This window comes from Sinocyclocheilus rhinocerous, unplaced genomic scaffold (assembly GCF_001515625.1).
Source record: "Sinocyclocheilus rhinocerous isolate Xijiao unplaced genomic scaffold, SAMN03320098_v1.1 scaffold3416, whole genome shotgun sequence".
In the NCBI taxonomy this organism is placed as follows: Eukaryota; Metazoa; Chordata; class Actinopteri; order Cypriniformes; family Cyprinidae; genus Sinocyclocheilus; species Sinocyclocheilus rhinocerous.
In genome coordinates this window covers 90,069-102,295 of record NW_015666262.1, presented here as the reverse complement: position 1 = coordinate 102,295, position 12,227 = coordinate 90,069, and the positions used below count along the sequence as shown (strand labels likewise).

The 12,227-nt window shown below is 35.2% G+C and overlaps 3 protein-coding genes across 3 annotated transcripts in view; all 3 read right to left on the bottom strand.

Moving 5' to 3' along the window:
- Window positions 1-565, bottom strand: part of LOC107732218 (polymeric immunoglobulin receptor-like) — a 6,771-nt gene extending 6,206 nt beyond the window's left edge. Inside the window, exon 1 of the mRNA XM_016543498.1 lies at window positions 376-565. Within this exon, the coding sequence (XP_016398984.1) occupies window positions 376-565 (190 nt within the window). The remainder of the gene's footprint in view (window positions 1-375) is intronic.
- A 4,007-nt stretch (window positions 566-4,572) lies between these two features.
- On the bottom strand, window positions 4,573-8,536 carry LOC107732217 (CMRF35-like molecule 8). The gene is made up of 5 exons (XM_016543496.1): window positions 8,308-8,536; window positions 6,733-6,813; window positions 5,628-5,726; window positions 5,167-5,219; window positions 4,573-5,031 (listed from the first exon to the last, which is right to left on the bottom strand). The coding sequence occupies exons 1-5, from the start codon at window positions 8,534-8,536 to the stop codon at window positions 4,804-4,806; spliced, it is 690 nt and encodes a 229-aa protein (XP_016398982.1). The 3' UTR covers window positions 4,573-4,803.
- A 3,153-nt stretch (window positions 8,537-11,689) lies between these two features.
- The window catches only part of LOC107732216 (uncharacterized), a 10,086-nt gene continuing 9,548 nt past the window's right edge, over window positions 11,690-12,227 (bottom strand). Inside the window, exon 11 of the mRNA XM_016543495.1 lies at window positions 11,690-11,950. Within this exon, the coding sequence (XP_016398981.1) occupies window positions 11,690-11,950 (261 nt within the window). The remainder of the gene's footprint in view (window positions 11,951-12,227) is intronic.

Genomic DNA, 12,227 nt, shown 5'->3' with positions numbered 1-12,227 from the left:
TTTCTTAAGGAATAAAGAAATCATATGGAAACTTTTATATGGGATTACCAAGAATCACAACACAAACAAACAAACAAAAAGACAAAACTGACAAGTTAGCAAAAAATAACACGTTTGGAATAAACCTCCATAACAATTCAGAGACCCAGATGTGCAGTAGGTCAATCATTTCATCTAGTGAGTATAAATTACTATACTGATATTTAATTAGTTATGTGAGACAATAAAACAAAAGTTTTAGTGCATTCAATTTAAGAAAAACAAAAACAATATATTAAACACCAATAATGACTTTAGAACGACCCTCTCAATGTCACACTGGAAGATCTGTAAGTGTTCATATTTGAAATCGCAAATAAAACAAAGTTATCTTACTTCTATCCTTATCCTTGCCGACATTTAAATGTACTTTAGTGATGACGTGAGCTCCACACCAGTATATCCCAGAATCCTCTTCTCTCAGATCAGTGATGTTCACAGTAAAGACTCCAGTAGATGCTTCATCACTGAAAGAGAATCGATCATCTCTGATCGTCTCCAATGAAACTCCATCCTTCACACACATGGAGGCTTCATGTGCTTTGCAGAAGCTATTCTGATCTTCATCATGATGTATGCACTGGATTGACACGTCGTCTCCTTCATACTTACATCCAAACTCCACATAAATAAACTCCTCCATCATCTGGTGTCACAGGAGAAATAACCACAGTCATGAGTCGTTGATTTCTTTTATCAGACAAACTGAACCTTACATTGTTTCTCCGTGTGCTGTTTATCATCTCATCAATGGAGTCTTTTCTTTCTTTGAAGATGATCTTGTAATAATAAATATGATTCCGTGAATATTCACAGTTGAAGGTGGCAGTTAGTCCCTTATTCACCTCCAGTGTCTTTGCCACGTTACAGCAAGAATCTGTCATTTACATAAGAGAACATATTTATCGAATGTGCATGTGAGATTTTTTTGTTCAGTAGTTTTGAGGAGGGTACTGGGCTGGATATACCGTTAAATAGGATGTCTCTGTGTGAATCTCTCTGTCTCTACATCTGTCTGCTTTAGTTACTTCCTCTTTATTCAGCTCTTTATCAGTAATGAGCAGCTTTACTGGCTCCTCCCACCATCACCACTGACTGAACATCACATTAATCACACTGAAAGAGCGCCACCTAGTGCAGTTACACTGTTTGATACTGAGAGCTCAAACAGTTTTCATGTTCTCGATATAAGGACAAATGACACAGAATCAATTTGATTGCATTATTGAAATCTTTCATTAGAGGACGCCAGTATAATTTACATCAGTGGTTCTCAAACCTGTCCTGGAGGACCCCCAGCATTGCACATTTTCAATTCAAGTTTATTTGTATAGCGCTTTTCACGATACAAATCATTGCAAAGCAACTTTACAGCAAATTAATTTTCTACAATATTTAGTGGTAGTTGAGTATCATCAGCATAACAGTGGAAACTAATCCCGTATTTTCTGATAATATTACCAAGGGGCAACATGTATATTGCAAATAGCAGAGGACCTAGGACAGATCCTTGTGGCACTCCATATTTTACTGGTGATAATTGAGATGACTCCCCATTTAAATGAACACAATGGTAGCGATCGGACAGGTAGGATCTAAACCATCTTAAAGCCTGCCCTTGAATACCTGTATAGTTTTGTAATCGATCTATGAGTATGTCATGATCTATAGTGTTGAACGCAGCACTAAGATCAAGTAAAACTAGCAATGAGATACAGCCTTGGTCCGACGCAAGAAGCATCAGACATTTTGTATGTCTCCATCATCTATCACACCTGATTCAACTCATCAGCTCATTAGTGGAGACTGCAAGACCTGAAGAGGGTGTGTCAGATATAGGAAAACATACAAAATGTGCAGTGCTGGGGGTACTTCATGGACAGGTTTGAGAACCACTGATTAACATGTAAACAGTCTGGAGGGCCTCCGTGAACTTAAATTGCAGCTTCAAGATTAAAATCATTTAAATAAATTAAAACAACAAAACATGATGAAAATGCTAAAAATGCAAGATATAGTACAAAATATAACACATACAACTAACATAATTCATACATCAGGAAATGTGTTGAATCACAAAGGCTGATCCACTCTCATAAAGAACATCATGAGCGACTTCATGTCTTTATTAAATAGCATTATCTTTCAGTGTCTCTGGGAAATCAAAAATGCATCTGATACTTTTGTTTTGACATTTATACTTTGAGATTTTGACATCTTTCTCAGCTGTAAGAAACCGCTCGGTTTTAGGTGGAAACATTTGATCTGACTTGCAGGATAAATACTTTATGTCTATAAAAAAAAATATGTATCTATATTTTCAGCGTCACTGATGACGGTTTAACAACACGATCTGGACAAAGAGCGAAATGCTGAGACTTAAGTTCATCTGCTTCCTTTCCATAATCTTTAACTTTTGTTTTAAAAACATCTTCATGAACGTTGAGCCCATGTAATTATCAAATATGAAGCCAGAGTGTCATTCCTCCAGATTGACTCTCATTTGAAACTCATGTAAATTAGTGTGATTTATAATTCCTCAAAACAGAACATAAACATGCACCATCAACTACCATAACATACTGAAAGATCATTTCAGCAAAACCAAGAAATTTAACAGATATGAATCCATATTTACCATTAGATGGAGCCAGAGGTTTCAATGAGACATTTGTGTTCATGTTTACAATCTCAGTCAAGCAGCGCCATATAAGGAGAAAGGGGAGGAGTCGAAACTGCGCCTAAATCTCATTGGCTCTCGCGTGTATCGTCGTCGTGCCGTATTTCAATATTCAGAATCTAAAATAAGAACTAAAGGCAGAGCCAGACACAGATGCAAATACATTATGAATCGTTTACACTTTTTTTTTTTTTATGTAGGTTTATGTTATTTAATCACAGAACAAAGTTGAATGCCAATACAAAATATAGCTGCAAAATATATTCAGCAAATGGGTCTGAACTGTTGGACTTCTATAGTATTAGAAAAACAATCAGACATTATGTACACTTATTTATGACTGCAGTGGGTTGGACTTATTAACAAAAATTGTTTTGAAATGGTACTTTCCTCTGGAAGACCGGACTAAAACCTTCTGAAGTGAGAGTTGGGGTATATTATAACTACTTTTATCTTTCATATATTAAACAAATTGACAGCATCTTTTTGCGGAGTGGAAAGTTTGTGTCCATCTTTACTCAAGAAACCATTTCCTGTTTTTATCATACCTGCGGATGTCTGAAGGGCTTCTCGGTTTGACCCACAGAAGATAAATAGAGCAAAAGAAAACCACAAGCTGGAGAGCCTCTCATGTTGATGAACTTTATCACACTGACCACAGTATTAAACAACCCTGCAAACCCAAAGCACTGAGACGTTTACAAGCAAGTCACTTTATGCTAGTAATGAAAAAAAGAGGGTTAAGACATTTTTCTGAAATTACACTTGTGATTTTAAAATTGCTAACAAAGTCAAACTTATGTTTGGTCTTTAAAAAAAAATCTTGAAAACGTTCAACTGTACAGACTCATGCAGTATTTTCACCGTTTCTCCCTCATAATATCACAGCACAACACCAGAAACTGACATTTCACATTAATGCTGAATTCAGAAAAGCAAACTAGCATATTATTCTTACTGCCATAAAGAGATGCATTATTATGCTTTGACTTTGCCTAGAGAGATAATAATGATCATTAAAATGAAAATGCTTAATTTACCAACTTAAACAACACAATGTCTGTCAGTCTCTGTTATTGATTTGTGGGCTCATTGTTTTGATTTTGTTTGACCTGTTTATGAAGGTAAAACTGTCAAATCAAACATGACTAATTTGTTGATCATAAAAAGTTTTTCAGGTTTTGTTGAAGGTGAATCACTGAATGATCAGCTCTTAGTATTTATTGTCTTCTGCTCACAATAAATGTTCATCTTCTGTCTCTCTGTGTTCATGTGTCTCGCTGTGGGTTTCCTGAATAAAGCTGTTTAATCTTCACACTCAAACTAAACTGAGACCCTGAACCTTCACCGGTTTTCAGTGGCTTTGAAATGGACGGAAAAATGGCCTGTTTATCACACAAACACAAAAAACACCTCCAGCATTTGTGAGAATCTTTGAGGAAAAAAAAAAAATTAATCACAGATTAAAAATGTAATTTTCAGGTCTTTGAATATCATAATAACAATAAATAGTTTTAAAAAATAAAATTACTTTTCAGACGGAAGCTGGTTTGTAAACTTGGAGTATTGTTGTCTATGAAAAATAAAATAAACACGACTGGAGAAAGTATTTAGAAATCACTGGAATTGAAATGTGAGTATAAATGAATTATTTGCACAGCCTTACTGGGCTCAACAAAATAACTTTCATCCATTGAAACATGTTTGAAAATAGCCATTATTTTGTGATTCTGTTTAATGATGCATTAGAAAAAATATACACTTTATCTCAGAAAATAATATTTTTTACCTTAGATTACATCTAGATGTGGAAGAAAAAAGTAAATGATATATATATATATCTGTGTGTGTGTGTGTGTAATGCAATCAATGCTGATTCAAAGCAGCTTTAGAGAAATTCGTCTGTTAATGTCTTAACCTTAAGAGGAACCAGAATCCTCTGACATTACAATCAGTCTGCATATGCTAAATATAAAATGTTTACACTGTCCGTGTCTCATTTGGTGCTCAATGTTAGTTTTGTACATTGTGAATGATCCATATCTTTAAATTAATTTATTACACACATTCTCTGCTGTGGCTCGTCAGACAGTGAGATGATTGACAGCAGCGTATTCACTGCAATCCTGATTATTCCTCAAACTGACTCTGTCAGGACAGTCCGCTTTCTTGTGGAAATTCACCACGGCGTAATTCATATCCGCAGCAGATATCTGAGAGTCACCAGTGGGTTCAGAAGAATCAGAGGGGTTTGTGGGTAATTGTTTGTGGGCGTCTTTAATCTCCTTGTAATCGCAGCCAGCGTGGGAAACCTATAATAATAATGTGAATATTTAATCATTTTAACAGCACTGGAGATTTTCAGTGCTTAAAACATAAGGTAACATAATTCATTCCTATTATTGATAAAACAAGTAATATTTTCCAATCACAGTAATCCTACTAACCGCTGCACTGTTTGCTGGTGTCGAGTGAGATCTTTTGGATGAGGAATCAGCGTCTGTCAAAGACAAGCATGGGTGTGGCCATACCTCAAAGGAGGACTGTGTCATGGTGAAAGGTAGAAAACCCTTCAACATAAGACATTTCTAAATTATAAGGTTGCTCACTAAATGGAAACAAATATTATTGGGACAGTTCCTGCTTTGTTTGTTACTAGAGTTAACAGCTGTCAAAGAAAAACAAATACATTTTTTTTTTTTTTTTTTTACATTCTCATATTATTCTGTTTTGCTCATTTTTAGTTGTAGCCAATAAAGTCATAATATATATATATATATATATATATATATATAAGTCAAACATCACTATGATTGATAATGTGTCAGTTTGAGCAATGTGGAAAAATAGACGATGTCTTTCAAAGAAACTAAAAGAGTGTAAGTATGTAAAGGAGCAGGAGTGTTACTGTGTGACTGACGCCTCCTCCAGAAAGTCACGATCACGAACAGAATCACACTGATGATCAGAAGCAGAAGCACAGACACACTGATGATCAGAGAAGAGCCTGAAAACACCAGAGATTTACCATCATAATAACAGATGCACTGTAAAAAAAAAATTCCGTAAAATTTACGGTAAAAAAACGGCAGCTGTGGTTCCCGGAATTTGACCGTAAAAAATACGGTAGAAACATTTTAGGTTTTACGGTTTTAACTTAAATGTACGATTAAATACCGTAATTTCTGAATGAAATAAAAACTGAAATAATGTAAATTTACGGTAAAAAACCGGCAGCTGTGGTTGCCGGAATTTTACCGTAAAAAATACGGTAGCAACGTTTTAGGTTTTATGGTTTTAACTTGAATTTACAGTTAAATACCGTAATTTCTTTAACTGATATAATGTTAATATACCAACCTTATTGAAGTACTGAAATCTGTTTTGTACCTTTGTAATACACTGAAAACCACCAAATGCAGGTGGTGATGAGAGAGTCACATGATGAACTAAAGCCCATCACAAGCAGCATTTAAATAATAACATATATAGAAGGTGCACGTCATTCACACAAACACTAAACACCATCATGGTAACACACATGAAACTGAAATAATGCAATAAACATTAATTTAACAACATCAGGTGTAACACACAACCCTAATGTACACAACAGATAAGAAAAAACTAAGAAGAGACAGTTATTTCAACATAAAAACATCAAATTTGAAATGTAACGCAGGGAATTCTGGGAATGTCAATTTACGGTTATTCACTGTAAATTATACAGTCTTTTTCACTTCCAAAAACGGTATACTACCGTAAAATTAATGTCCAATACATGTAATGTCCAATACAGTTTTTCACCGTTTTCCACTTCCAAAAACGGTATACTACCGTAAAATTGTAAGTAATGTTCAATACAGTTTTTTACTGTATATAGTAGGGGAATTTACCGTTAACCATTTAACAGGTTTTTACTGTAGCATTTTTACAGTCTTTTACCATTAAATTCACGGTCATTTTTTACAGTGTAGGCATGAGTGGGTTTGTATTTCAGAGCGTGTGTGTACCTGTTACAGGAGATGGAGGTGTGATCAGTGGAGGTTTAACTGATGAGAAAGAAGATGCTGTTGTTTGGAGTTCATCTCTCTCTGAAACACAGAACAGCAGTGCTAGTAACTGAGGTAAATGTTTCTCACTCACAGATACTTCACTTCCGTTTTCTCGCTGACGCTGATGCCTTTCACACATTACTGAATCGCCAGACATGTTTGCTGACATACAAAACCACAAACTGTCAACTTCTGAGCATCTTGAAGCTCTCAGGAGGATTTAAAGTGTGAATAAAACACAACAGACGCAGCATCAAATGGCATTATGAGTATAATAAGAGTGTTAATTTACATAATAAGCTCAAGTCATCTAGAAGAAACTGTTCTCCTGACATTATTGAAGCAACTATGAGAACACGCTTTCTGTTATCAGCAAAACAGTGATTAATAAATTTCACATTTGTCCAGTAAGCAACATTGAGATGAGGATAAATGTGCAAGCTTTTTTTTATTAACGTGATGATGACGGCAGGGAAAAGAACACTGTCAACCAACATAGACAAACTATAAGGAACAAACGGAAGGCTATTTATACACACATAAAAAAAAAACTAAAATGGAAACAGCTGTGGGAATAATGAAAAACCATGGAAACCATGGGAAAACTGAAATGAAACAAGGAACAAATGGAATGTCACAAACTAAGAGTCTTATACATTTCCAAAACAGAAATATGAACATTTAATAAAGTCAGGTTCAAGATTCTTGTACATAATAAAAGGTTTTTACGGACGGGATTTTAGATTTCTCTTTTTATCACTGCATGTATCAGAAAATACTGTCAACAGACAGAAAAAAATAAATTTTCACCATGTTTTTAAGGTTAAAATGTTATATGCAACTGATATATGAACAAACCCCTCTGCAAAACACTTCAGAATATATATAGGAATAAAACCGCTAAGTTATGAAAGCAAAATAGACAAAAATCTCAAATTGAGCAGTGCATGAAAAAACAATGATTTCGCCCGTAGTGTCTTAACACTTAAGGTTTAATTTTTGGTTTGGGAAACAGGAAATGAACCCAGGAACAAATAGAATATTACAAACTCAATGGAAAATTTCAACATATGATTTCAAAAACTCAAGAGCTTAAGTGAAAACATTATGATGATAAACAGTTCATGTTTGCTGTGATCCCATGTTTGATTGTATCTGGTCTTTCACACTCTTAAAAGAAAAGGTTCTATATAGAACCCTAAAGTGTTCTATCAGGAGCTTCATAACTGTATATGGAACCTTTTAGAGGTTTCCACCAGTTTATGGATTTAATTTTAATTAATTTGGTTTTAATTCATATCTTATTTGATTTAATTGTATTAATTAACAGCTTGTAAACACACTTTATTAGTATAAAAAAATAAATAACCTGTTAAGAATGAAAGTATTATGCAATCATTTAAGACATTTCTCCTTCTACAGAACCTCTTTGGTTATTTCTAATAGCGTCTGCAGGTGTTTAGTGTTATTACCGTCTTTATGTGTGGTGATTTTCTGTAGATCATCGTGAGTTTGAGAGTCTCAGTTACTCACCTTTTCTAACGTTCATCTTCACTTCAGTGTAGGAATCTTTTGCTGTAGTTCTATCAACTCCACACTGGTACGTCCCAGAATCCCGTTCACTCAGATCTCTGAAGGTCACAGAGAAAACTGCTGCTCTTGTGTCATCAAACAGAGAGGATCTTCCAGAATGAACCCATTTATCTTTCTCTTCAGTCCTGATGAGATCAGTGCACCACTTACCCTTTTCTTTCTCTGGCATCTTTCCTTTACAAAAATACTTTGTGTTTTGGGTATAATTCTTCACATATTTGCATCTAATGTTGACTTCACCGTCTGAATATCCTGTCACACTAATGGAGCTCACGACATCTACAACAAACCAGCAGTTGGAACTAAATAAAGATACTTTCAAATTCAATTAGGCTGCAGTTTCTTTAAAATAATTTCAACATGAGCTGAACTTAAAGACTCTGTGCTGTTTTGAGTGATTTACTGTGAGTTCAGATTCTTACCAGGAATCATCAGCAGAGTGAAAGTCCAGATGATCTTCATTCTTATTCAATGATCTTCTCTGTTGTTAGTAGATTCTGAGTGTTTCTTTCCTGGTTACATGATTATCATGAAATGCTGAATGTGACAAAGAGTCACCCACTTCCTCTATTTTTGCCACACACACACACACAGAGAGAGAGAGAGAGCGATAGGTTGATATTGGAAGTGGCACACAGGCTTCATTTGACAGTGACATCTGATGGACAGTCGTGCAAACAGCAGCAGTTCCCATGATAGTTGTATGAGTGCAGGTTTATTATTGATCAGCATGTTTTATATCACACTGAGATCTCAGTTACACTACAGATTAATAATAGGTTAAACATTATAACTAACGGATATCATCATAATAACCCAGTCGATTAATCACAGCACATTAGGACAACTGTTTACAACATTTCTGAAATGTTGTGTTTAATTATGCAAATGAGCCAGTATCTAATTAAATATGCACTAATTTGCATATATTTCCAGAACAGAAATATGAACATTTGATAAAGTCAGGTTCAAGATTCTTGTTTGACTTTGTTGACATATTAAATGTTTTTAAAGAGGGGATTTTGGATTTCTCTTTTCATCACTGCATGAATCAGAAAATACTGTCAACAGACAGAAAAAAACAAAACATTCACCATGTTTTTAGGGTTAAAATGTTATATGCAACTGATATATGAACAAACACCTCTGTAAAACCCTTCAGAGTATATATAGGAATAAAACTGCTACGTTTGGTGTGTAAGAGCTGCTGAAGTGGAGAAAGAAACTCATTTTGAGAAAAAGGCCATTAAAAATATGTATTGTGACTGAAATCTATAGACGCATATAAAGTGAAATGAAATAAACACTACGAATGAACAAATGCGGATTTTGAATGTTTTATTTCCAATAGGTTGAAATAAGACATTTATGTTATGGAAGCAACTGTGGATTTGCTGATACACTAATGATCTATGTTACTTCATCTCACACATGTGTGCTATTGCTAACAGTGAACCGCAACGATTTGAGTTAAAGTCATGTTTTTAGTTATTTTGCTGTTACGCGTTAAGTGTTTGCAGTTTTATACTAAGAAATATTCCTTCTCAGTGGACTCAAATGAAATAAGTTCACAGTACTAATATCGTATGAATGCTAGTTTTTAAACTCGAACTGTTTGAAGCAATGGGAGCGGAGTTAATTTCCATGGTAGAATTACAGTAAAACACTGTAAAAATTAAGAGTTGTAAATTAACGGTTGAGAGCTGTAAATTAGCAGTACCTTACTGGCAACCCTGCTGCCAGTAAATTACTGTTATTTAACGGCACAATTTTTTACAGTGATGGAAGCAAAATAGACCAAAATCTCAAAATTGAGCAGTGCATGAAAAAAACAGCAATCATTTTGTATGTAGTGTCGTAGGACTTAAGATTTAACTTTTGCTAATTATCCAAACATACTTCAAACATATCATATTAACATAGCAACATTTATGTGTCATGTGTCTCCACTATATGAGATCAAAACCTGCTAGAAAACCCAAACCGAGAGCAAATGTCCAGATGGTGGAGGAGAGTCACGGCTCAGATGTTCAGCACCACGGACAGCAGCTGAGATTCATCACAAACACAAACACACTCCTGTTCTCATCGACATGACATTACACTTCAGAAACATCTTATAATGCTGGATAACTGACCTTCAACATGCTTTGAAACTTTAAAGTTGATTTATAAAACGGATAGATTAGGGCTGGCTGAGTGGCGTGTGAAGCCGTTGTAAAATTCTTTATAAACACACACCTGTGACCAAATTACATTAGTATCACTGCACCACTGCGTCTGTGTGTTGCTTGACAATAATTCTGTTAACTATTGCTGAAGAAATACACAGTGGAAGAATTATTATTTGTTATGAATAAATTATGTTTTTTGTTTTTTTTTGTTCCTGTGTTTACTTTGCCAGCTAGTAACATGTTAAAAAAAAAGCAATAAGCCCCATAAAGCTGTAGAGTCCAGTGAATTTAGAACCATGTAGTACTTAAATCACTACGGCTTCAGAGGGCTTATTGTTGTAATAAACTACAGTAAACTACAACACTTCGAAGGCCTTTGTTAAATAGGACGGTCTAGCCTACTGAAGACTGTTCTTGTCGCCTAGCAATTGTGACAGCTGCCGTTGACAAGAAGCAGTAATGTTTGTACTGGACTTTTAAAAAAGTTATTAAAAACAAAACAAGGTTCAAAGCCTGTCTAAATATGTTCCCCATGGTCCATTTATGTACATAATAAAGAGTATAAACTATCTTGGTAAGATATCAATCAACATTTGAACAGCTTTATATATGTTTTATATTTACATTTGTATCATTAGATACATTAGATTATTCCAGTAAGTAGAACCCAGTACTTACATTTAAAAGTGCAATCTGGCAATTTCTCTCAGGTCCAGGATTGAAAACCACTATAGAGGAAAACACAATCCGGCAGCATGACTAGGCCGGGAAAGGTAAGACAGGACAGGACAAGCGAACGATGCAGGCACATGAAACAAACATTCTCACAAAAGACAAAGAGCACAGAGAGAAATAACGAGGAGGGTAACGAGGGAGGGCAAGTGGGGTAAATGAACTAATAATCAACAAGGAGGGCAGAGTCAGGACTTGTGCTGGCACCAAAAAAACAAGAGCTCCTGGCCAATGAAAACTCACAGGCCAGACGCTCAACAAAAACACAATGAATGAGAGGATCACAGCATGCATCTGTCACCAAACTATATTACTTTATACAATTGAGCCTTAAGAGTTTTACGAGAACTACAAACATAATGCCAAAGTCAATGTGTTAAAGCCTTCAGCTCAATGATATTCTCTGCTGTGGCTCGTCAGACAGTGAAATGATTAACAGCAGTGTATTCACTGCAATCCTGATTATTCCTCAAACTGACTCTGTCAGGACAGTCCGCTTTCTTGTGGAAATTCACCACGGCGTAATTCAGATCCTCAGCAGATGAGACGACGATCTGAGAGTCACCAGTGGCTTTCTGAACTGTAGCGTAAACACAGTCAGGAGAAACAGAGGGGTTTGTGGGTAATTGTTTGTGAGAGTCTTTAATCTCCTCATAATCACATCCAGTGTGAGAAACCTGAGGAAAGAAAGAAAAATTATTAACAGCTCTGAATATCTTCATGATGGAGGCATTAGAATTTATTCTCATTATGAATAAAAATCAACATCTTATTTTATACAGTAACTGGACTGACTGATTCATGTTTTCCTGCTCCAGTCTGAGATGACGAATCACCGCCTGCCAAAACAAGAGTCTAAATTAATGACATTATATCACATTTCAACACTGGTGTCTAATGGAAATGCTTTCACACATCATCAAATATCTGTATTTTGCTCATGTCTCATTGCAG

Bases quoted from the DNA above. Each gene is read 5' to 3' on its own strand.
- LOC107732217 (XM_016543496.1), bottom strand. From the start codon at position 8,536: ATGCCAGAGAAAGAAAAGGGTAAGTGGTGCACTGATCTCATCAGGACT. The intron at 6,814-8,307 runs GTGAGTAACTGA...TCTGTGTTTCAG, and splicing joins GAAGATGAACGTTAGAAAAG to AGAGAGATGAACTCCAAACA. The intron at 5,032-5,166 runs GTTAGTAGGATT...TTATTATTATAG, and splicing joins CACCAGCAAACAGTGCAGCG to GTTTCCCACGCTGGCTGCGA.